General features: G+C 38.6%; 1 protein-coding gene across 1 annotated transcript in view; it reads right to left on the bottom strand.

Annotated features, from left to right (window-relative positions):
- Positions 1-27,297, bottom strand: part of INSC (INSC spindle orientation adaptor protein) — a 95,968-nt gene that overhangs the window by 30,616 nt on the left and 38,055 nt on the right. Inside the window, 1 exon segment of the mRNA XM_026104544.2 lies at positions 19,966-20,091. Coding sequence (XP_025960329.2) covers positions 19,966-20,091 — 126 coding nt within the window.

Genomic DNA, 27,297 nt, shown 5'->3' with positions numbered 1-27,297 from the left:
TGAAGGATGGTGCCTTGTTAGACACCAGAACAACTGGTACAGGAGTGAAATGGTGGCTCACTGGATTCTCTGCTGAGACTTACTGGCAGTGCAGACTCCCTCTCCAGTAGGGCTAAAAAACAGTATAAACCTCCTTTTCTTAGGAATCTACCTATGAATATTTCAGATAATAAATAAATGTTTTAAAAGATTATTTTTTACAATTCAGCTATAGAGCTGGTGAAGGACAAAAGGAAGAAGTAACTGTGAAAATGCTTCTATTTCCATTGGGGTTGGCAGACCTTTAGCCACCTCTCACAATACAGCTCTGTTCTTCATCAGGCAGCAGGTAGAGGCAGGACCCTGGTCACATCCCTCTCACTCCTGGAAAAAATGCTGCAACAAGGCTGAGCTAGCACTGTGAAGGGCAATCGGGACTAAGGGAAACCCAGCAGTATTTGTTATATCGATTCCACTTTTAGCAGAGATTAATTCAGCATATGCTCTTCAATTGATGTCTGAGGAAGACAGTAAGCTACACAAAACAAGACCTACATAAACGTATTAGGCCAAACCCAAAGCCAACAAGGATCCTGGGAAAAAAATTTCAGTGCAAATATTTTTTTTTTAAATCTCATAGAAAAAATTTAAACTTGCACATTTTATTATGTTTTATCATTAGATTAGGAGCCTCCAAACAAATTAAAGTCAAGGCCAATGTCTCCTGCACATTTTCTTTCAATCTCTACATATAATTTACTTCAGAACAAAAGATGTTATGGTTGTATGTCATTCAAAACTTTCTGCTGCTCCACATCTCTGGTGTGTTAAGAATCACCGGCTCTCTCATTTTCCATGACCAAAAAGAACACTACAGGCTTCATCTCATGCAAAATAGCATGCATTTCAGGCACATTAATCATATAATGAACAGAAGTCTAATCTTCCCCCAGTGAAGTTAGAAGTCAACAATAAAACTTCTTCCACGAGATCAAGACCTAGTTGAGCTAAAAATTATTCCACACATCGTATTGTCCAAAATTTCAGTCCAGGTCTTAACAATCATGAGTAATGCCAGACCAGCTGTACATCTGGAGTTGTTCTGCTCACAGTGCCTGCTATAAAGTTCTGTTAACTAACCTATCAGTAACAATTATGTTGTCTTCAAAATATATTTATAGAATTGTCAGTTCTTTGCATCCACATGTGCATGTGTGCACACGCACACATGTGGGTGATAACTCTGCACAGGTAGTTTAACACGTTTTCTTGGTGTGTGACAGGGCTTCCCATAATACCAAAACAAAGCACCAATAGCATAATTTCCACACTGTTCCATATCAAAATAATTCCCATATCACAAAGAGCAAAGATAGCAGCAGCACTGGCAGTTGAAGTACTCTAATTAAATACTGTCGCTCATTGCATTCTAGCAGTTCTTCCAAAAAAACGATGAACAAAAGTTCCTGCCACAATAATGTGGAATTTTGCTAACTGCAAGTGAGATCTATTAAGTGTCAGTAAGTTTGCTAGAGATGTCTTCACAGCCCCAACACAGTTACGTTCCCATTCATACATGCAAGATATTGCCCTTGAATATATACAAGGTTTAAATGGGTTTACACCCTGCTCTTCCTCCCTGGCACTGTTATGTAATTCTTGGAAGCCTCAGATAGTTGACAATTTTAGAGAGTAAAGCTTTTACATTTAACATTCAGGCCCCAAAGAGAATGAGTATTTTTACAGCAGCATTCAGATTTCAACAGAGCAACGGAGAGGGGTGTTTTGCAATCTTGTTTTAAAACACCTTTTAAACTCCTTTGGAATGCACCTTTTACCATGCATTCAGGGAGTCACAGAAGCAACACATTTGCTTCCAATTAACTGTTGATTTCCATTCAGATCTACTCAGGACCAAAATCCATTCACCATGAACTCTGGTGACTCATCAGTCACACACATCACTCAGCAATGGTACTATTTCAGCAAAGTAGATCCACACTAACTTGTACTAGATGGTTCTTGCCACTGCAAAAACCTAAGGCTTCCCACTCCTTATGCACAAAACCTGCAAGGTGTCTTTTTCTCATCTCCATTGCTGGCCATTATGGGCTAGTTGCCCAGATGCAACAGAGGAGATACTGACTGACGTTTTATTGACAGCTATGGCCCAGACCCCTGGCTGTCTTGCTGGAAAACATTCATCAGAGGTAAAATACAGAAGTGATTACAAGGCAAGCTGAATGGCCCACACAAACATAAGGCACTATCTACTCCAAAGCCTGAGGGATTTTAATGGAAAGAGAAAGTGAAAAAGAGGGAAAGACATTATCTTAATCACACATAAAAGTGCAATCATGCTCCTGTTCAGAATGGATGGCCACAAACCATTCGGGGGGGGGGGGGGGGGGGGAAGCCTAATCAGTCATCTTTTAATGAGCTTGAACAACTAATCTTTCTTAATTTAATTTTAAATCTTAATCCATTTTACTGAAAAGGTCTTTGATTGTTACACCTTTCCCTGTCTCCCTTTCCATCTTCTTTCCTGCATTTCTGACATAACCCTTACTGGTATACGCTTATCCTGACTGGCTTTTTTTCAGGATTAGAAGTCGCCACTCAAAATTTTCTTTAAAAAGAGGGAAAATGGAGGAAAAAAAGCAGTGTCATCTCTATGTAAAATTACTTCTTTTTCTATTAGCAGCTTCAGGAACTGCCATAGTCTGTTGTCTTTTTTTTTTCCTGTGATAAAAATCAATTGTCATTATATGTCTCAATTATCTGATCTTTTTCGGGATGAAATCTTCATCTAACTAATTGGACTTTTCCATCTTAATGTCCTCTCCAATGCCCTGGGTGTCTTACCTTTTCCACACAACATTTTGTGCTAACTCCTTTAGTTTGACTAGCTTGCACTAGAGAGAAATCCTTCTAAAAAAGAAGTGGTAAAACTATGCCAAAATGAGATGGAAATGGGTTATTTCACATTTAAAGGAGCTTGACACTTCATTGCAGTGAAGGTAGAGGTACTGAAGGGGAACAGCACTCAGAATTTTACTCAGAGTAACTTCAACATCACTTGCAATACAATTTAGATGGCAAAGCCAATAGAGTAAAGGTGTAGTGTGTGCTTCTCAACTTAATCTGCAGCAGCAGCACATGAGGATGGGGAATTCAAACACTGCCAGTTCCCAGGGGCACAATTCTTCAAAAATCCTCTTCTGAGCAAGGAGAAAAACAATTTGTCACAGCCTTTAAATATATGTAACAAATTCCTCTAACAAGAGCAGGAAGTGAGGAGACATATGGCTTCATCCGTGAGTACTTCCTAGGTGGGATCATCTGACTTGCAACCCAGTTCTCCTTCCAGGATACAGGATGAGATGGGAGCAGTCTTAAGACAGCCACAAAAAAGGAGATTTTATGTTGTGTTACACCTTAAAATGATCCTGCACAGAACAAATCAAATGTCTAGCTCCAAAAATAAATCTTAAACCTATTTGAAAGTCTCTGACTTGCCTTCCCTTTCATTATAATACTTTTCCCAACCTAGAGGGTAGTACAACATAAAGGCTGGATCAGCCGTGAGGTTCCTGTCATACTTTTGAGGGAACTTTTTATTCTTGAGTGATTTAACTTGCTCTCACATCCTGCGCTCTAAGATAAAGATAAAATCTACTTACCTACCTCCACATAATGCTTGGATAAATGCCACTGTAATGATGCTACCTATTATCATTAAAATAAGCAGTCACGAGTGTCTCTCTTACACTGAAGAGTAACTTAAGCTACAGAAAGTCCCAGTGACTTAATCGGATCACTTGCAAAATAAAGTACAGTAACAATGGGAGAACATCTACTTAGTAAGCAGCCTCTAATGCCTTTTGCTCCATATTACCCACTGTATTTCCAAAGTGTCATCCATAAGTTGGTCCGACTTGTCATCCTTTCTTTCCTAAACTCATTTTTGACTGCAAAACAGCACCTATTTGTACATGCTTCCCTGCATCCACCCTCTCCTTGTACACCTAAAATAACGTCAGTATGCCCAAAATGCCATGACATCTAGTATTTGGAATGAAATGTGAAAAATAAATGGAAAAATAAAAGGTGTGTGCGTACCACTAAAAGATGGAAATTTTCTACTAGAGGGAAATCGTGCTCCTGGAGTTTTCAAACTCAGAGCACCATCATCCTCCTCAATCATGTTTTCCTGATATTAGATACTGTGAAAGCATGCAATCTGGAAACGAAATCTGAGCTCAACAGCATTAAGTACACAGAGACATTATTCCAATTTTCAGTTCTCTTTGGAGCTACAAGTCAGTTACTGATAAATCCCTGTTCACCACCACTATTCAAAATACATGACTTTGAAAAGACAATAATCTAATACCCATACAGCCTCATTTTGCCGTGGGCCAATTTACTGGCCCACCCGGGAAATCTGAAATTCCATGCACACTGTAATGCATGTGGGACTCCATGTTACTGGGGGCTTAACATGCTTACAGTCTACTATTACTGTCCATTTATTTTTGGCGGTGCTACTGTTAGCATTGCCTGAACTTAGAGCATTAAAAATTGGTCCCTAGAGACTTTCTTCCCACTTTGGTGACACATGTCTGGCCCCCCTTCTTCCTCTCCTTTCCCCTTCTCCCTCATACAACTTAAAGGAGTAAACAGGGCCCTGGAGTTTCAGCAGGATGCAGTTTCTAGCAAACTGAACTATCAGGGAGCAATAGCCAAGCTACTTTAGCAGTCTATAGCCTTCTTTAAAGGAGACAAAGATTTTTTTACTGAGAAAACAGACCAACAAAATCAGATTCTTCTCCTGTCAAAATACACTTTACCTACAATACTTCGAGTAAGTTAATGCTTTGCTTTTGGGAGACAAGAGGAACTTGTTTACAACGAACGTAATCTTCCATTCAGTAAAGCTCTTCAGAGTCTGTTCTGAATAAACAGATAAATGCCCAGATAGCCTAGACTTCTCAGACGAAAAGCCAGGTTGACAAGTAAGATAAGAGTGCCTGATTTAGGAGAACACTGTGCTCAGCAACTGCAGGGCTAAAGTCAGAGTAGATTTGGACAAGCCTTAACAAGCAGCTGGCAGTGGAAGCCTTGCTGTAATTCCAGGCTCCACTGGGTGCCACTGTTGTATAACATTATGTGCATGAGTCAACAAATTGGTAAAAACGACTTTTAGCTTGCATTTTGTACTCCTGGAGTTTTCAAACTGTACTCAGAGAGTTATCACTCACTTCCTGTGCCCTTAAAATGCCACAGGATAATTCTTTAAGAGACAGAAATATAAGGGGGATTTAATTTCTCCTAGAGCACTGCAGGCCCAGAAGCACTCAGATTCTCCCCCAGTTTGGTACTGGATAGGCCTTCTAGCCCCTTGAGTGGAACTGCTCCTTCATGCTGACTGATGATCAACTTACTACTTCTTTTGAGCTATCTCCTCTAACCTCTGAAGAGATAATTACATCTCCTCTTCTATTGAGCTTTAATGCAAGCTTAAATATCACAATAGTACAACCTCGCCACAAACCCACAGGTGACCCTATCAACACTCACTTAGTTAGCGTTCTCAAATTGTGCACATATAAAAGATGGCTGTAATGCTGAAAATACAGAAACAGCCTACCTTTGAATTTAATGGCAATTAAGTATTAGTTTTATGGAATTCATGTGATTTCCATTTGATGGTTGGTAGATACCCATGACTTGCTAGCTACCAAGGCTCAGGTGAGTCAAGCTGGAATCCAAAAACATTGAAGACTTTAATGTTCTGAGTCACTTTTGAAAATCCTGGGCAAAAGATGTAGTCACCTTTAGCAAAACAATGTCATGTCTACTTCAGAGGGTCCATTCTTCATGGTATTATCTTCGTTTTTACTGTATTTCCTTTTCCCAGGCCTTTGACAAATAAACAGCAAGATTAAGTTTTCTGTCTTACCTAATGGAAGATTTTGAGAGCTTACCTTAAGCATATGAAAAATTCTTACAGGTAGCAAAACACTGTTATGAAGTGATTTCATGCTATCCTTCCCTACTGGAATCATTTGTCAAACTATTCATTAAATTGAACTGATATAACCACAATTGTTTCAAGTTTCTGAAAACAAGGGAAGCAAAGTCTTAAGTGGTTATGAAGTCTATTTTTGTAATTTCTTGTCTTTTCTCTCACTCTTCTCAACAAAATGATTCACCCTTGTCTGGTAACCAGATTTTGGCATTGGTAAGTACTCAAATTCCTATAGCCATTGATCTTTGAAAGGATCTCAGCTTTCTTCTAGCAGAACTCCAAAATACTTGAAATTCTGCCATATTCTGACACAGATTTTCCTGTAAACAGAAGCATGTATGACTCTGCCAACACTGTCTGTTGGATCTCAGAGATGGGCAAGAAAAGGAGAATATATAAGGATTTGTCTGGCAGATACAGGCTACTCTGGGGCAAAGAAGCTATAACAGGAAGAGAGAAAGACAGAAACTATGCAGCAGATCAGGGAAATCAACAGAGGCAACCAGCAAGGAAAAATATACTGAATCTTAACCTGATCTTCATCTTGCATCTGAATTGATCTTCCTGCATCTCTGTGGCTGTTTGTGGCTAAGGAGGAACATCAAATAATTTGTTAGGGTAAATGGCTCAGTCCAAGAGATTTCCATGGTAGGAAATAAAAGTATTTTCAAAAAAAAACTGAGACAGAACTACCAAGTTACATTACTGCAACAGCTCTACTAAGGCTCTCTTCTCGGCATGCAGGTTGTTGTTCTTCAGAAATGGCAAACTGTGCAGGAATGACTATCACCCACGTAGTTACTTCCTTTATGCCTGTTCATTAAATCATATTAAAAACAGCAACAAGATAAAACGACTATTTACTTGCTACTTAAATTGATACGTGGCTGTTAGACATGTGTGTGGACGTAAAGGGAACGTCACAGATGGAAAGAAGATAGGGTTTATAAATCAATTTGCATTGTCATAAAACTGGAAAATCCCTGCCTTTCCATTAACAGCTGAAATGCCTTCTTTTAATGGAGCAGGAGAAAGACCCAGCACTGCCTTCAGCAGTCTGGAACATACATATTCTCTTCTGTCTCACCAAGGGCTAGAGCAACTGCCCATTCACAGCCATCCAAAATACTTTCCAAAGAGGTCCTGTTCTGCCTTCAGAGTTCTTAAGAGCAGTGGTCAGGCTACCAGAGAACTTCAGCTGCAGCACTGCTATCTCCCGTTTTACTTGTTAGGGAATCCTTTTCAATTTTTTCTGTTTCATTCCCTCACCTTATTTCATAAACTTTTTCATAATTAATTAGGGATAGTTAGGGACTCTGGCGAGAAACGAAAGGACACTAGAAGTGTTTTTTTCAACTAGACATTACAGACTGCAGTATCACCCAGCACAGATGAAGATCTGTAGGCAACAGACTGACCAGGGGATGATCACACTTACCTAAAGGGCCCACCACGTGCAGAACTTTCGTGGCCGTAGTTGCACCTGTTCACGTGACAAGTGCTCCGGTGACACAGGACATCACTTCAACCTCTTAAGCACCCAGCTCCCCATTACCCTCAGTCAGATCAAGACTGTCCCTAAGCCACCCACCCGTCTCAGAAAACAGCTCCTTTGAGAGTGAAATTTTACACAAAAGATGCATAAAAAAACATATGTATAAAGAGGTGGGAGGAAAGGCTATAAAGTCCTAAGGGACATAGACAAAGCTTTTAGGTAGTATCTCAACCACTCAGCTGCAAGTACGGCAGGCCAGGGACTAGTAAAACTAGTAAGACACCTTCTGCTCTACAAAGGTATCAGTGTTCACAGTCTCTAAGGTTAACAAGTAGGTAACGTTCCCACTCTGCCTTTTAGAAGTACCTTATCCTGCCTTTGGGGAGCTCAGCTACTGCAGAAAGTTGTTTCCTTCTTCAGCAATATTAAAGAAAGAGTAAGGAGGGGGGAACCTTTCCCACATCCTCTTTGTAACAACAAAGTGAGAAGATGAGCTCTTACAAACTGGAAAGACTTCTGCCTTCCTACTTCCACCTGCTGGTCCCATGGGGATTCCTTCCCCCCAAGACCTCATCTCAGCTGAATATCCTTCTCAGGTCAAATTTTATTGGAAGGCTAAAAGCTGGTAGAGTTAAACAAAAGCACCTACACACTTTCTGGAAAAGAAAACTTATAGACAATACTGGCAAGAGAAGGAACAGTCAGTGGTAGAGCAATTACTGGGATCTTAATGATAGGCAAGAGAAGTACGATACAGTTGATAAACGAGCAATGCTGTTAGACATTCAGCTTTTCAAAAACAAGATTATTATCTTAAAGAGATGGGATTGTTTTTCCAATAACTCTTTAAAGGTTTTTGAAAAGCCTTATGAAACACGAAAGTTTTAGTATAAATCAGGCAGAATGCCAGATCTAAGTGGTTTCCTGCAAACAAGCCTAAGCAAAAAAACATTATACTGAAGCACAAAACAGGCCTCTATAGCACCTGCCATTATTTATTAATTAACCTTCACTGTTTTAAGAAACACAAGGTGACTCATACATATCATAGGTGAGCTTCAGCTGAGCCACATGGTAACTCTAAGCTCATTGCAAAGTGTGAGGTAAAAAAGCAACTTAAACAACTAACTTCTGTTTTGCTAAGAGTACATGCAGGATACATTACTGCAGTAATTCAATACTTTCAGCCCTGACTTAAAATGCATGTCACAAAGAAAGGATATAGAGTTTGAACAAATTGGTCAGTTAGCTGGGACTGGGTGTGATTTCTTCTGTTTCACTTTTACAACAAGCTCTGGGAAAACTCATCTCGTAGTAAGCATTAGCAGTCGGCCCACAGTAGAGAGCCAGAATATACTGACGCTGACAGGAAAAGAAAACCTTGAGATAACTTTGCATTTATGTATTTCTGTTTGCATAAGAATGTTAAACTACTAAGCACTCATCACGTAAACTGAGCAAATCTTCTGGTAGAAAGTTTAATAGCCCCCAGTAGTAGAACTGGTTAAAGCTGTTATTGTAACAGTTTCTGGCATGTACTTTTCCCCTATCTTGTAAAGCATTCACTTTTTTCTAGTAATAAATACTGGAGAGGAGGAAAGAGAAAGAGAGAAGGTTTTTTAACCACATATTTTGATGATAATTTTGGCAAATATTGGATGAAAACAAACAACCAAAAAAAACCCCAAACAATTACACACATGTAAAAGAAAAAAAAAAAAAAAAAGAGGTTTCACAAAATATAAATTTGCAAATTTCCCTCTTGGTAACAAGATCTAGGGCCTCCCTCTTGGGACCATCTCTAGGACCTGATTTGCAAAAGTTCCTCCCTACATGCAGCTACAATTCAGGGATTAGGGAAAATCTCCATAGTTTACACCTGCCCTGGACCCTGCTTTGTAGCATTCCTACCACCTCCCTGTGCCAGCAAGTGTGAACACTGATAAGGGCTGTGGTGTAAAAGGCTTGCTAACCCCATCCTGAACCTGAGAAAGGGGATAGTGGCTTCTGGAAGTACAAGAATTACAAAAGTCCTTCTGGAAGACAGCCAAGGTCTAAGAAACCACCTAAGTTGAGGTTTATGCATTTTGCTGGTTTGGGCTCCTACCGAAAAACAAGCCGCAGGAAGTGGTCAAGTTGAGAAGCTCACTCAGAATTTGGATGCTCTTGTGAGGTCCTGACTCTCACCCCAATTGTTGCCTGACACTCACTACCAGATCAAGGTAAGCCAGTTGCTTTGTCTGGCAGCCTCCATCATGTTATCCTCATGTATGACTGGGACTAGCTCATTTACAGATGAGTTAACTCCAGCAGATAGAAACAGATAGCTGGCATGCCCTATAGAAAAGAAATATAAAACAGCTGGAAACAGGGGAAATTCTTCTCAAATGGGGGGGAGGAGATGGAAGGAGGGATTTTGGTCACTCAGTACATCTGTAAGTCTAGTTTTATCCTAATGAGGAAATCTGCTGCATTTAGTGAAGCTGAAGTTAAATGAATGAGCAAAGGATTTCTCCTTTTGTTTTTCAGTAGTATGCAACTGTGAAAACTGTTTTTTCAAAATTAAATGTGTATAAAAACTTTGAAGGTCATTTATGCAAGCAAGAATAGATGACCAAGAAACTATACACAGCACTAGAAAACTCCAAGTCATAGTTAAGGTCAGGCAGGAAAATAAGCGTGGCAGAAGCCTTGGAAGGCAGAGTAATGCCAATACTGAATTCTCAGGCTCCAGCGATCCTTAAACCTCCATTCTGTAACCAAATTGTGTAGGTGAACCTTTTTTCCTGCACAGAGTCTAGTAGGGGGGTTAGGCAAGCTGAAGGGTCAGCCCTTACATGAAATGGAGGCTCTGGGCAGTAAACTCTCCCTGGACCTTTCTAATGAGTCACCAAAAACATCAGCAACAGTGAGTCATGAAGTCTGTAGCAGGACGGGTCAGTTAGATTAGTACATCTAATTTCAGCACAGATTCTGTTAGAGGCTATCTAATGTGTCTGTCTGCATGACTAAGTATTTTCACTCCTATCTCTGCTCACACTTCATTCTGGCTACAGCTAAGCTATTTAATGTGTACAACGTAAGCATATCCACTATGTGTGTTTACAGGTGTGTTATCACAAATGAAGATATGAGATGCAACTACTTCTTGTTGAGTGAGAAGAAAAGAAGAATTAAGAAAGATGTTGTTCTGATAGGTCTGGTCTTCAGGCCGTTTCTTTCTGGTTTCTTCTCTGCCTCTATCAGGGACAGGAAGAATATTTGAAGGTCCAAAATAGCTCTCTCCCTGCACTCTTTTTAAATGCTTCCATTGATTCTCATTAATCTCTGCCTTCAGTTTAGGAGCTGACTAAGCTTTTCCTTTCACCTTAAAATTAAACTTGCTTGATAGATTATTATTATTATTAGGTAGGAAAAACCCACCCGTCATTAGATGTGTTGGCTTCTGTTTCCTCAAATGTCATTCATGGATCATTTGTTACCCTGAACATTGTCACTGCTTTAAGGATTATATTAAATCCTTACAAGAAAATCATCATCTAGTGATTTCCACACTATTTTTCATTTATAAAATTCTCTTAACATCCTGACTTTTGAAACATAAATCTAGAGCTATTTGGAGTGCTTTAAATATAATACTTAGTGCAATATAAAATCAATAGATAGCATAAAATACTAACATAGCTGACTGCAAAAACCATGTGTAAATTATACGGGAGCCAAACAAGTGTAGAGTGGGAGCCTGGCACCAGCTCAAATCTTCAAAATGAAGTTGGAGGGAATGGCAATCTACTGGCACTGCTCCAATTTGATCTTGCACAGTAAAGTGAACGCCTCAGTAAGCTGGCGCAGTATGAGGATTTTCCTTTTCTATTTTCAAAACCTATTTCAGTGAAGTGTACTTTTTAAAACAAGAAGAAAAAACACTTAAGACTGTCTCCTCTGCACTTCAGGTTAAAAAATGTAGGTGTATAAAATGGTAGAGCTGTGCAGTAGATAGGAAAGTAGATGCTGCTCCTCCTGGAATAGCTGCATCCTACGGGGGAACCAAATGCCAGAGTGCACCTATTTTATCAGCTCACAGCCTGCATGAACACTGCACTGGGGCTGTGTCAACACACAACAGGGAAGGGGTAAGATTTACTCCGAGTGCATCATTGATAATACCTGAGTACCACTGCAATGACTTCTGATTAGGTGTTACTGAAACGTGACAAAACCCAAATAAAGCAGAGTTCATCTGACTGTTACAAAATTTTTGCACACAACTTACTGCAGTAGGCATGTTATTACACATCTGTGCTTAAGCAATCTGCCACTTGAAGCACAGGACAAAGGGAAACAAGACCTAATTCTGTGAGTGAAAGGACTCACACTAAGATATGCTCAGTGATAGCCAAAGGAATATTTACTCTATGAAAGCCTCAATGCAGAACAGACCAACAGATGTGCATCCCTGTTGACTTTATAACAGGTAGGGGTTCAGTTGCTTTCAATGAAATTACTGATGGGCTTAGGCTAAGTGCATATGCATATGCTTTCAGAATCTGGGCCAGGCCTGTTATCTAGATGACGATCTACTGATAAACAACAGAATTTGAATTCTCTAAATGGCAGCTATTCGCAAACTCCTTAGATAAGTCTCACATTGTCCTACTTTACTAGTATTATCAAAATGTTTATCTTCAGTGGTACGCTTGCTAGCTTTCTCTGTCTTCTAAAATCAGTAATATGATTAAAGTGAAGCAAAGTTTGTAGGGAGAGGTAATATCTTTTATTAGAGCAACCGACAGATATCTCCTTAGACCAACAGGGCTACAACAACACAACCACTTGAATTCAATTAGTCATTTTAACAGAATTGGAATAACGGCAGTGACCTCAGTCAAAGCGTTTAGTGTATACTTTTTCCTACAGAGATCTGGCAGTGCCCCATAACCCTGCACTAACATGTCTGCCTTTATTTGATTCCATGTCTCTTGAATAAGACTGTCGAAAAAACTTTGTTTTTCTCTTTGCATGAAAAAAATGGTACTAGCATAAAGCAAGCTAATTTTAATCTGCTGTGTGTGACTGGCAGTAGGTTTTGAACATACCAAATGATATTGCACAAATTAGATGCCAGTATTTTAGACATCATGTTTTCACACTGGCTTTCAGCATTCAGAATTATGTTCCTTCCACAACTTCCAAAGTGATTTGCCCTAGAACCGCAGCCTGTAATGTCTGAAGATTTCCCTCTGGGTTCATCAGGAATTGTCAGACTGTGACTACCTACAAAGTCTTGCTATACTTGCCTGGGGTCATGATGAAAGGAGCTGCATTTACTAATTATGTATATATAGCCGTGTAATCAGGAGGTAAAACTGGAAGCACCAGCTAATATATATAAAGCCAGCAGTTGAGGAAGGGCAGTTCCCGCACACTCAGATATGATTTAGTGAATCTTGTGGGGACTTTGACAGAAATGTAATTTGCCAAACCCAGCACATTTTTCACTGCCAATTAATTAAACAGCCTTGCTGAGAAGAAGTGTCGAGTAAATTAAAGAGCTGCAAGCCTAGAACTTTACATTATCTAATTGTGCCACAATCTCAGCTACTGAAATAGATTTGCCTGGTTATTGAAAAGGCGATGTAGAAAGCAGCTTCTGAATATGTCGTTCCCCATGCTGTTCCTTACTGTTCACTGTTTTTCTCATCTCAGTGTAACTCTTCATTCTCCTCCTGTGATCTACACAATTGCTCAGTGACAACCACGATACATAGTTCCCAGCTCTGGGTGTCAATGGTACAAAGTGTCACTGTGTTCAGAGCTGGGTGTTGAAAGTTCCCTCTTTCAAGATTCAGAATAGGAATCTCTTCATCCGTTCCTCATTATTCGTAACTTCACAAGCACTACTTCAAAGCCTGACTACAACTAGCCAGTCCAACGGAGGGGAGCCAAAGCAATGTTGCTGGATGCAGAAAAGGGCATTGTACAAACCAGAAGGGGTAACTTTTCAGCCAAAGGGTTTTAAAAAGAATGCATGGCTTTCCACCTAGATCATCTCACATGCCCTTAGTATACAAGCCATTGCCCTGTGGTTTTATGGGCACACAGAGAAAGTTTAAAGTTTATGCCCATCCATGAAGTTTTACAAGTTTTTCCTGTAAACAAGCACTACCTTATGGAATAAATAAGAATGATACTCCCTTCACAAAACAGTATTGGGAACACATTTGTCAAAGTGAGCCATGAAAAACTGGAAAGGATTAAAACTTTCCATGTTACCATGTTTTTGCAGGAAACAGACAAGAGAAGTATCTCCAGCAACTTATTCCCATCAAATGATTTCTGAAATTCTTTTATTTTTCTATTAATGCACAGCCCTTTCCTTGCCTTGTCTTACTCAGGAGACAGGATAACATGACACGAGAGACTTTCTATGAAAGAAATTATATTTCTATGAACAAATTTTAAAGCTCAAAAATTTTCTTTAAAATAGTTTTCTTAAAAATCCTTTCTTAAAAAACTTAATTTTTTAAGCTCTTGAATTCAACTCATTTTAGAATAAAGCAAGTATCCACGTAATTTTAGTTATCTTTTAGACATGCCTAATTTCTTGTTCTGAAACAAACCAGGTACAAAAATGCTGAAATAGGCCATAACAATTTTTCATACATTAACCAGAAAAAAAAAAGAAAAGAAATTTTAACAGAAAGCTCTTTTCTTAGAGAGGCTAACAGGCTGAGACAAATCTCTGAACTTTCTGAGATTTTCTCCTTGCTGGAAGTCCACTAGGAAGTCACTATTTGACATGATAAAAATCAACATTTCACTGCTTCTGAGAGGGCTGCACACTACTCCACTCTTCTTGAAAGAGCAAACCACCTGCAGACACACTTCAAAATGTACTGACCTATGGGCCTGTCCTTTCTAATCACCAGGAATATCTCATTAACCTCTTCTAAGAGATCATTTCTAAAGTATGACTTTTCTTGATATTTTACATTTGGAGTATTCAAAGACAGTTACACAGTTCATGCAGATCAGCTGAAGCTGGGATCTCTTACATGGTATGAGATTATTTACGTACCATAACAGGTAGTGTGAGAATAAAAACATTCAAGATTGTGGAGCATTCATGTGCTACAACAATAAAATCCCGCAAAAGCTACAATATGTGGGCCACTAGCTAACTTTTGTGTTTAAATTTAAAAAATGGGTGATTGTACCCTCATACCTGGTCATCCAAGTCCTCGAAACCAAAGCCCTCACAAGGATTCTCACTTCTATCTCAGCCTACGGCTACAGGAAACTCACTGGTTTTAGCCACCAAGAATTAATGCAACGCATTACTTCAGTCGGCTCTGCCTTGAACTTCTGGTTTCAGGTGTTAACCTCAACTAAAACCAGAGCATTACCTTGTTTCAAACTCAAGGTATCAGCTCACATTCACCCAAAACCGATGAACAGATTGTAGTTTCAGGTTCTGAAAGAAATATTTTACTTAATTCCAATAAAAAGAGGTTACTGCAGAAATCTCTTGTATTTTGTCTGTGCTTGACAGACTGCATCCCAATCAGGCAGAAATTATTATTGTGTATAAAATCATGATTGTGTTTAAAAATCAGACTGGTTTCACAATAATCAACAGATTTTAGGTCACTCTGGTGTTTTAGGAGTCTTTGTGAAATTTTTGCTGTTTCCCAAACAAAAAATCGTGCAGTTCATACCTGCTTTCCCTGTCCCCAGATTCTTTTTCTGGACTTAAGTCATTCGATATAATGTGCTTTAAAGGAAGGATTCAAAGCAATTTACAATCCTTATCTAGGCAATTTTGCTTAAAGCACAGTAATAGAACCTTTTTTTCAAAAATGGCACAGCTTTTATTAATTAAAGTAAAAACTATCGTCACCAATCTCTCTGTGGAATAACTCTCTTAAATGAGTTAATTCCAGGTGCCTGGCTCTCGGGACTACTTTAAATATAGTAAGTAAATATACACTGCATAGTGTTAATATTTAGGCAGCTGCTTGAATGAACACCTGTATAAACCATTTTATTTTGTGGCAGTTGAGTCTTGATTCTATGTCCCAGCTGAGTTGCAGTTTTTTAATGTAGTAACGTTTTACATGACACAGGTAAAAACTGCAACATTGCATCTGTTATTTATTTCTGAACTAACTCTGCAGTTCTTTTATTGCAGCAGGAATTTTGCCTCAGTAAAAATCTCACAAGTGAGCTCCAGCATGGCAAGAAAATTGGAAAGCCGTGCCTTCTGGCACTGATGGACAACTAGCATTATATGGACATATCCGAAACAGAGAAACTGCCACAGACTTCAGGTTTTAATAAGGCTGCACATCAGCATATGTATAGGAAACTGTGCAGAGAGCTCTGCAAAACAAGGACATAATGCTGTCTTTGGAAGTGAAGGGACTAAAGAACTGTCATGGGCAAACGGTGTGCTGAGGTGTACAAGTGTATTGAAATGCAAACCCCTTTTCCAGCAAGGCTACTGCATGTTGAAGACAAAATCTGTTTAGATTCTACATGCCTTCACGATGAACATGATATTTTAAGTACGGTTTTTCCCAATGTAAACTTGAGGATATACATTTTCAGACAATCATAGATTGCAGGTTTTTTGCCTTAAGTTTCATGAAATGCACATGTTAAGTCTAGCCCAACTCTTTGCCTTCAACAATCCTTCCTACATGAAAACCCTTGAAGTAAATTGAATTGAATTTTCAAAGCACATTGGGAATGGTCCAGATATTCTTCCCTCTACAACCCTCATCACGTGTCTGTGTCAAGAGCTAATCTCCCACTACACCATTATATTTCTGTTCTAAGCATCCCAGAGACACAGAAATCCCAGAGGCTGGATACACAAACAGATCTCTACATACAGTATTGTTCTATGTACTGTTCTTCAGTTTCTACTCAGGCTCGTCTCCCTCAGACTCCTTTCAGTTCTTCCCTTCTTAGGGATTTACTTTATTACTTCTTTGCTCATAGTCCAGAATGCAGAGAACATGAATAACCATCCTTTCTGATTCTACAGGCTTTCTCCCCGAAACTGTGTGCGCTCAGGGGCCACAAGACGTCATAGACAACATAGCTCTCGCTTACCTACAGGAAACAGGCAACTACAGGAGTAATGCACAGGGGAAAAATTCTGATTACTTTTCTAGGATCTCACCACGCCACTCTGAAATGGGATTGCTCAGACAGCTGAGGCACCAAAATGATCTAAAGCCCCTGCCTGCTGGTGTGGATGTGGATTATGAAGTTAAAGTATCCTGAACAACTCGAAGCACCAGTTACCACTTGCGGAGCACAGGTTACATAGAACAACATTCATTTACACACAGCCCTCAGTCACAAATTGAGGTAACTTCTTCTCCATCTCTGTATATTAAAAGTCTGACTAATTTGTTCATGTTAAGTTCCTGGAGCTGTGTAGTTCAATGCACAATGAGGCAACACTTTTTTCAAAAGTCCTTAAAGTACCAGCAAATGAAGTAATAACTATTTCAGCATTTCAACCATCTGATTTTGCATTTATGGTAAATATAGCCAACTAGATTCACCTAAAACAGTAGAAACTAATCATTGTAATAACTACATTTTTATTGCAATTATAGCACAGACAAATCTGCTTATCAAGATAATGAAAAAGTAATAATGGCTCACAGAAGAGAGCTTTTCCAAGTGTGCGGGAAAGCACAAGACAAGAAAGAACAGGAATTATTCTTTTAAAAAATTGAGGAAAATATTTCTGCTTAAAATAAGAGATTTTCTACATCTTTAGAAATCAGATCTCAATTGCTACTTCCCTCACTAATAACCAGGAGAGTATTTCCACATTACAATCCAAAAACTTAGTCAAGACAAATGGTTTAAACCCAGTATAGCATCATTCACGTTAAATCTGCACTAACTATAATGAAAGCCTAACAACCAGGCATCTTAAAATCCAGTAAAAATGTTAGACTGCTCTCTACTTGCATTGCCTCCTATGGATATCCTACTGACTCACTTGCTTGCTTTATATAAAACCATCTGCATCAACACAGATGCTCTTGATTTACTACTGAATTAGCAAGACTGAAAAGCATTGGATAAATTAACAAAATTCCTAACATCTTCAGTAATTAAGCACTGCAATCATTGCAGAAAGTATACCACCCTCTTTTAGCTCACTTCCCAAATAAATGTTCCATTAGAAATGATATCTCTTGCTGCTCTCTTTTAAGTGGTCTTTTATACACTTTAATGGCTGCAAAATCTAATTGAAATACAGAGGAGCTTTTTTGTCTTGAATTACCTGATCTGAACTGTTTAGGGCCCAAGCTTCATCTGTTTGAATAAAGTAAAAATACTGTACTAAAAACACAGTATAAATTGCACTGTTGTTTTAATGCACTAGGTGGCATAATCATATTCACATTAGAGCAAATTAAATGCTTCACCACTACCCTAGTATTTAATTGGACAATAGAAGCAGCCCTTTCTGCCAGACAAGAGGTCCTATGATAATTTCTGCAATAACAGGAATGCTAATATCGTTAACCCTCTGTTTTGCTCTTTGCAAGAGTACTTCAAATTTAAAAAAAAAAAAAAAAAAAAAAAAAAATCGGGCTCATTTAAAGAAGACAGTATCAAAAAGTGGTGTGGTGCCCAGATCAAAATCCTGGTCATCTGATCTGATGCACTTTCCATTGATTCCCTAGCATGAGAAAATCTCTTTGCTTCTAAATAGGTGTACCAGAAAGGGTGAAAAGAGGGTATGAAGGGTAGCAAAAATTTCTTGTTTACTATCCCCCAATAATAGCTCCAGAAGAAAGTCACAGCAAGTATTGCTTTCACTGAACTAACCTCCTTCCGTCAGCTATATAGACTGGAAAACCTGGCTGAAAGATATTTACAGGATGACACAGCACTGTAATGGCCTCTGTTGTTCAACCTCTGCTAGTACATGAAAGGACATTAACCTCCTAGAAGGGAAAATTTCTTTGCTTCTTTTGATGTACGAAATATTCCTTCCCCTCTTCCCTTACCTCTCCTCCAAAAAAATCCCCAATGTAATGGAACCACATAACATATGGATCCTCAGTAACACAATTTTAGGCAAAATAGTTGCCAAAGTGATACCCAAATACTCCTATAAATCTTTGCCTGTTCTGTCAGGTGAGTAGGATTAACTTCCAGCCTCTCATGTTCCAGATGTAGGTGTTGCCAAGATATGGATTTAAGAATCGAAGGTCCAGGTAAAAATGAACTACTGAGTGCAGTAGTAATGATTTCAGTTAAAAATCCTTTAAAACCTACTCCAACCCTGATTTTGACAAAATTTACCCTGAGCAACTCTACTTGTGACCAACATTAGAGCAGATCAAAGACATATGGGCTTGAGAGTTACCGCTTTTTCTAGGACTCGTTTCATCAGCTTTGATATGGGCCATACTAAATGTATGGTGACACTGCCAGGAATGGGACCAGGTGAGTTAAATCAATCTTGTCCATCTCTAACTCTATTAATTCCACTATTATTATGGACATAATGAAAGATCCTTTTAGACTGATTCTGGTGTCAGTCTGAACTAGCTTTATGTCAAAAAAAATTTAAGTCATCTTCATTTACTGTAAGCTCAGAGACTTGCTTTTTGCTGCAGATGTTTTGTCACGGTTTGCTTCAATTCTGGGCAGTAAATTACAAGGTACGTCAATGTAAAGTAGCAGTGAAATCATTTATCATTAACTTGAAGGGGCCATTATTCAGCTGTGAAAGATGACTGTTTTATGAAATTCAAAAGATGAGATCATGATTTAGTGACCAGGAAAAGCGTTCACTTTCCAAAACACAGCAGCATATAGCAAGAGAGAGGAACAAAGCCTAAGCAGTTGATACAATTTTATCAGGATAATGTTTTAATATTATTCTTCCCAGTTAAAATCAGCTTTTATGAAACTTGTTGCTGATTAGCAGATGCATTTTGCTATCAGTTGGCTACATCTGTTCCAGTTCTTTTTGTGCAATTACAGCTCCAACAGGTCACTTCAGTACCACAAGCAGGTGCCCTGTCTGAGTGTCAGGAGAAGGATCTAAACAGGTACAAAGCTTTCTGTGTTTTAAGGGGTTTGGATATTTGAAATATTGGAGCTTCTAAACAAAGACTTTAAAGACTTCAGAAATTATTTCACTAGCTTCTTGATGTAGCAACTAACATATTTACCTGCTTTATGAAAATTATCCTCATTTAGAGGGGTTTTTTTTTTTCCAAACAACTGAATAGATACTGTTATTGCTGCAACTAATTCTGTGAAGACTGAAGATCTGTCCAGCACGAAAAGCACAGTATGCAGCATCGTACAAATGTCACCAAGTTACCAAATTTGAGAAAAGATTAAAGACAGGACTCCTCTGTTTTATGATCCAGTCAGTAGAGAACGCTGAAGTGCCTACCTTCTCCAGCTGGTGCATCCCTTCCTCTACACAGCAAATGGATGCCAAGGTTCTCAGCGTCTGGGGGTAAAGGCACCTGAAACAATCCTGGCGGCAGATCTTAAAGAGAGCGACTACACCTCCTTCCTGCAGGGGAAAAGCAAAATCGAGAAAGCAGCACTGAGTGTTTCTCTTGTACTTGATTTGGATTTTGGGGCCAGGGGGGAGAAGGAACACTCCCTTAGTAATTAATCCCAATTAGCTATCATCACAACACCAACAAAGAAGTGTTAAGCTCACACGGAGAAGTCAAGCTGATTAATGCTTATACACTAAGTGATGAAAAAGTAATATAGCCTCAGTGGGAGGTGTGCTTAAGCTATTGACTTTTACCGTTTACAAGCACAAATTAAATTAAACTTGACATTCATGTGAAAATTACCAAGAATTATCAATGGGCTGCAGTTGGAGTGACAGTTCAACCATAACCTATTAGTTTAAAATAGATTTCTGTTTGCAAATATTTCCCATTTTTCTCTACATTTCTGAGCTCCATAAGGTATTTGCTTCATGCTAAAATATGAAGGAGAAAGTCATATGGTTGAAGAGCAACAGAAAATAACATGGAAATAAGTGTCAAAATCTATACAGATAAAATCCATAGCATCTTTGTCCTCTAGCACATGGAATTTGTATTGCTACACATTTTTCTATAGATGTGGTAATTAATCACGTAAAGATTTGAGTATACACACATCCCTACAATAACTAGCCTTAATCATTTCCAACATAGTTTGTAAACATTAACTGTTAGCAAAGTTCACATAATAAATAGAAAGATATAAATAAATACAGACAATATATGCACTTCATGTTTTTTATTGAAATGTCTTACATTTCAAAATGCTATGGCACCAGGTCGAATACAGATGCTTTATATTATATAAGAGCAGACACATAATAAAGAGGCAAGTATTTGAAATACTACAGATGAAAGAGCTTAGATTAAAAAATGCAGATTACAGTGGTAAATTGAAAATAACAGGAATCAGGGACCAAGATATAACCAAGAGTAACATATAACCTTAAATCATCTTAAGCCTGTTTAAATGGCCTCTACATAAAAATATTTTTCACATTCACAGAAATCATTTTTCTTTTCCTGAAGTATTTGTGTTATTTGAAAACCTTTAGCTCAACAGGTTGTTCTGACACAGGACTGTAAGCAAACGTGATTCAGACTTTACTTGTTTTCAGAATCCTTTTACATTTTTGTATTAGTTCTACTGAAATATAATACTGCAAGCAAAGTTATCTCTTCAGTCTAAGTCCCAGTTTAAAAGAAGATAATCTTAAAAAAAAGGCCAGAAGTGGACAAAAAGAACACCTTAATATTTTCAAGATGTAAGTTTTATATTATGTCTTCACATAAGTATGTGTTGTTTCTATGATGTTAATGGAAACAGTAGGTTTACATCTAAGAGAAAAATTTGGTTCTGGAATCTTAAGCAGTGCAAGATTATTTTATATCTAGTACTGCTATATATAGCCTACTGCAGAAAGACATTTTTGAGCCTTTAAAATACATGAAGGTGGAAGAGTAACAGAAAAGTGTTTCAGTCATGGTTTTCTTCCACAAAAGGATACTAGTATTTCACCCAATTAGTAATTAAATCATCTACGGAAAATACAGAATTAGCTAGTATAGTACAGAGTTGTCCCCAAACTTAACATAATTGCTTTTGGCTTTTTTTTTATTATCAGTTTGAAAGTCTCCATAATTTAGCAGAATCAGAGATGATCTGATTCTCTACTTTGATCATAAGTACAAGCTTGTGGATGACACTACTAAATCTCCAGTGATGCTGGTACATTTTCCACAAGCTTTCTGTATGACAAATAGATGCCCTGCTTTTGCCTCTGATGGACAGGGGGTGATTTATTATTGCATTTTTCAGAAGGCGATCCAAACTGTTTATTTTGTGCCCTGTGTGCCATTACCAAGCTGTAAGAGGTTGATCACAAGTAATGAATCTAGAGAGCTGTAGTGAAATATGGGATACACAACAAATATCGAGCTTGATTTTACAGCACGCCAAAAGCATTCAGCTGCCCTGAGATTTACTGGGATTTCAGTATTCCCCAGAATTTACTCACCTTTTCCAAAATTTGTCCCCTGTACCTGTATCAATGATGATAGAACTATTCCATCTGACAGGGATAAACGTAAGTTGGTTAAGTGGGTGAACAGTACCATTCAGACAAAGAAGCCTAACAGTATTGAGCTTTGCTTGCTTTGGAGATTAATTTAAAGAATACCCTTCCAAAATCTCCTGATAGGTCTAAGCATGCTTTTGTTTATCCCTTGTAGACTTTCGGTCCAAAACTGGAAATGCCAAAATAATACGCTGCTCTTGCTGTAATTCAAGTTGCATCCAGGAGGGGCTTCACATACTCTCTGCAGTCACAGGAGATGAGAACTTGCTTTACTGCTTGATGACCTACTTCTCTCCTTTATTGGATTAATATGAATTCAATTTCCTGGAGATATCCCCAAGATGCTGTTCTGAAGGTTTAGCAAGAGATAGCAGAATTGCTCAAAAGATAATCACAGGAAGTGTGTGAAGGAGGTCATGAGCATAAAAAGGCCCACTGAGCAGTGAGGTGAGGAAGTAAAGAGGGAAGAAGAAGGTCATCCAGCTCTAAGGAGTAATATTTTGCAGATTCAACCTCAAATGACTCAGCAATGTGCAGCAAATTCTCTTCAAGCCTCTCCTCAGGAAGGACAATAACATTTCTAACTAGCCCAAAAGGTATCTGAAGAAGTCTTCATAGTAAATATTTACTAGAAAGGCAACTGAGGTACAAGGAAGTTAAGGGCAAGATATATAAGCTTTTCTGAGAGCAAGTGATCTGCTGTACACACATATGGGACTCAAACTTTTGTCAAGCATTCAGGCTCAGCTCATCCAAAGAAAGCTGAAACAGATGTGCTGTACCTGCTCATCACATCTTTCTTCACTTTTCCCTCCCTCTCTCTCTTTTTCGGACCTTATTATTATAGCACCTAGTCCAATACAGTTAGTATTACACTTTAATTGATCATCAGTTAAATGGATTTCTTTATATCAAAGACTTTTTCCTGTATTGCTCTATCTCCAAATATTTATTTTTACTCTGGAACTGACTTTTGTTGATTTTTCTGGTTATCACAAAGCTGAATTGATTTAGAAACAGTCTACTTCAAGTAATGTCAATTTTTTACAAGCGCTCCCCTCCACTCAGAGTTTGTAATTTCTGGTGTTTGAGGTCTCCTTATGATCTCAAAACATGAAGATAGAGTTTTAGCAATCAAGACTATGATCTATAGGTTTTAACATGAAAGATCCCAGGATCAAAATCCAACAGAAATAATGTAATAGAAAAGACTTTTATGAACACATCCCTGCAGTGGATGAAACCCCAGACAATGACACAGCAAATTAGTCATCCTGCCTAGTGTTTGTTAAGTATGTGTCATAAAACATGACAGAAGTGTATTTTATCAACATTTGGTTCAAAACATGGGAAACTGATCTGCAGGCAGAAACTGGAGAAAAACTTCCTACACATCTCTCTGGTTGTTGGAATGAATTCTCCACCTGACTCTTGCTTTCCTCATTTTCTCTTTTTGCTTTTAAAAGGCCTGAACTGGTAGAGATTCCACCATGCTGCCACCAGCATAGCTGCCTGCAGATGAGCAGTACGTATTATGGTCCGAAACTCACAGCACAATATTGTTTTTCTTTCTTTTTTTTTTTTTTTCCTTAGCAGAGAGTTTAAAGATTTCTTTTAGGATTTCTCCCTTCCTCATTTCTTACCTTGTCCGTGCTGCTACTCATTTCTGTTACAGATCTTCTTAGTCTTTATAGTTCTGACAGTTAGTGAGAACAACTAGGTGGCTGCCAGGATGAGTCAGCAACGTGACCCTTTCCCAGCAGATTATGAAGTTACATGCTAAAACAATGAACACCTGCATTTCAATTTTCACTGCTAAGCTCAAAATGGTTTCTAGTAAGTTGAAGGGTGCCTCCACCTGGAATAAAATTACAGACATTTTTTCAGCAGGGAGTTTAACATTTCAAAGCCTTTTTAAATTTTTGTAACATTGTGGGGGGGAAGAGAGGCAGAAACCCTCACCAAAACGTAATGCAAGAAACCAGTTCCAGCTAGCCTTATGTTATCATGGTTCCTGGTTTTCATGTCCAAGGTTTTGAAGTGCTTTAGATGCGTTATTTACAGCTTGAGACAGAAAGGAAAAACTAAAACAGAGTCCCACAAGATCCCACATTCTTAAGAGGAGGAAGACTTCAAGCTTGCATGACAAATTTGTTGAGTTTTCCTTTCACTGTAAACAAATCATCTCACTTCTCTGGCTAGTTTTTACAAGTAGTAACAAGAATACTCTCAAGGAAACTTCAGCATCTGCGGGAGGTTTTGAGAACTTTGCAAAAATTGAATCCATTCTCACCCTCTTAGTAACCGCACGCAGTTCCAAATTTTTATCACCTTGCACTTTTTCACTGCCGTAAGTAACTACCCAAGTAATTGATTTCAAAATTCTGATCTGCTACAATTCCTCTGCCCCATTGCTCACTGATGCAAGTAACAGAGGCAATACAGAAGGTAAAACATGATGGTGAGTCAGGACAAAAGCACTTCAGTGCGCAGAGGAAACAGACACACAAGTCAGGTGATGGAAACACCATCATAATTTGGCAACCAAACAGCACTTTGGGTTCTTTTTGTAAGGGGATCCATTTCCTCACTTGGAAACCACTTAGCGCATCCTGTGCGCATCAATGTAGTATTAGCCATAAATTAAGAGACTTGTGTAAATTAAACTATTGTGGAACTCTCACAATGATAAAAAGCACAAGACCAATTTTCCTCAATTTGTTAGTTCTGCACTTCCTTAATACTCAACATTTTAGCATTGTTTTTGGATACCACTGAGTGGAGCTCAAATACCAATTTAGAAAAAATTAAACCTCTCAAGCCGTTGCCAGGATCCACTACACGTTTCTGAGTCAACCTCATTCACAGCCTTGGGAACAGAACAGTACTTTTTATGGTGCAAACATCCATCTAAGTACAGATCAGAAATAAAATGATTAAATGGTGCTACTTAACCTCATCTTTGAGCAGGGCACAGGATTGGAGCATCACTCCACAAGCAGAAGCTTAAGAAACAAAGTTTCTTTCTGTCTATATACACTGGGGATGAGATTATCCTACCCTTGACCTCACATAATGCCATAACATTCTCACTTTTTCAGGATTCAAGTATCCTCAATGGTCCAAACTCTGAAGGGGTGACCAGTATCACTCACCTTGGCAGAGCAACTGGTTTACACTCACCATTAGCATCAGATACTCAGTGAATGAGAACACACTCTGTCAGAGGTAACCTATACTGTGATAATACCCCTCTTCACCTATGGCCTGATCCTGACCTCCTGCAATCAATAAGAGCTTTGCTTCAGCTGACACAAGATTAGGATCATAATGAATAAAGACATCATTATTACGTTGACTGGGTGAGTGCAAGAGATGATTTTTTATTATAAGAAAAAGTTGTTTCTTTGAAAGAATAAGGGTCTGTTATGCACCTGAGGCTGCATCTGCAGTAGCTATTTGTCTATGTTTTATGGAAGCATGAGGGTCAGCACATGACTCCATCATTTGCCCTTATAAACTCCAAAGCATAGTTCACATCTCTTTTTCTTACATTTTGACAATTCCTGTAAAAGGCAAATGATGGTTGCAAGGTATCTCTAAAATTACATCTTTAATATCTAACTCCTCTGTACACACAGCTTAAGATGTGTTGCTATTTCTCCGTGTACTCATTGCCTATATGCATGGCTGACTGTAAAGTTTCTCCCTACTTGAAGTGGTTTGTACTTAAGAAGTACTGTCAGGAAAGACACTAAAACAACATGAAGGAAATGGTAACACATCAGGTGGCACAAAGAAAATTGTATTCAAAGCAATGTCCAGAAGCCTGTTGGAGCCTATCATGCTACTGGGGTTCCTTGCAGAACCCCTGAGCTTTATTTAAATTTAAGGTTTGGGATTTGGGGTTTGGGGTTTGGGGCTTCCCCCCCCCCCGCATTCTAATAAGATGACTGTGGCAATAAGCTTTCCATTTCCTTTTTATGTAGAGGTTCTGGTAGTGTATTATGAAACCCTTTCTACTTTTTGGCCTAGATAGAGCTGCAAGATGGTTGGTTCTCTTACATATGACATGCTTGCAGACATGAGCCTCTGCAAATAAACAGACTTTCAAGTTCCAGCAGACACTGTAGCTGTCTCTTGGAGTTTTGCAAAAAGGAAGGTCTGCCAGTAGCCACTGTGGAGCAGTATACTAGATCTCATAAAATTCCTTTTCAGTGTCAGCCTGAAAGCCTGGAAGAAAGGCATTCCTGTGAAAACATCTCTGCATCCTGGCAAACTGCAAAAAAGCCAAAATCAAATGATGGAAACTTCATCTCTCTCCATCTCCTCTCAGTCCATCAATTCATATAAGTATTTGTAAAAATACTATGCACTCAATTCCCACATTCTTTCAGGAAACTGGATCACCCACTCTTTCAGAAAACTGCATTTTTTTTTTTTTACATGGGTCTCAAATTGTTTGTTATGGTGTTCCTTTTTAAGTGAATGTTTGTCTGTCATTCATATAACTCTGGTAAAAGTATTAATAACTGATAAAACTGGGAGTACTAAAGCCACAACGAAAGTGAAGGCTATTCACTACATTTTTAAATGAATGCAACAAGGCCTAACTTTTGCCCAGCACATAAAACATTTTCACCAATGGTGGATGCAAAATGGCAATTATCTGGCTGCATCTATTCAGAACTATTCTGCCTCTGCAAATAGGTGAAGATTTGGTACTGAGCAAATCCTCAGCTGCTTCTGCAGTGCAACTTTACAGAGCTTGTTGTGGATTTTATTTTGATTCTGTGATTTCAATGTCCCTGTCTTCACAAAAATGTTTTTGCTCCATTTTGTGTGAAGCAGGTATTTCTGCCCTCAATTAGGTTGCACATAGCTACTACCTGGCTGATTTCTGAACACTACCATGGCACTTTTGGTAGAGATGCTGCTATGTGGCATGAAACATACTAGTTGATTTGTTCCTTTTATATTATGAACCTGGCTCATTAGCATTGAAATTGAGCATTTTCAGGACCTTAACTGTACAACAGTATTAGTATACTCTATATTAAGTTAAAAGGGAAAATCAATTGCAGCAAAGCTAAAGAAACAAAACTGGAGTAGGGATGGAATGAATGGAGAGGGAGC

The sequence above is a fragment of the Dromaius novaehollandiae genome, chromosome 5, assembly GCF_036370855.1.
Source record: "Dromaius novaehollandiae isolate bDroNov1 chromosome 5, bDroNov1.hap1, whole genome shotgun sequence".
NCBI classification, from domain to species: domain Eukaryota; kingdom Metazoa; phylum Chordata; class Aves; order Casuariiformes; family Dromaiidae; genus Dromaius; species Dromaius novaehollandiae.
This window is presented reverse-complemented; position numbering and strand designations above follow the sequence as displayed.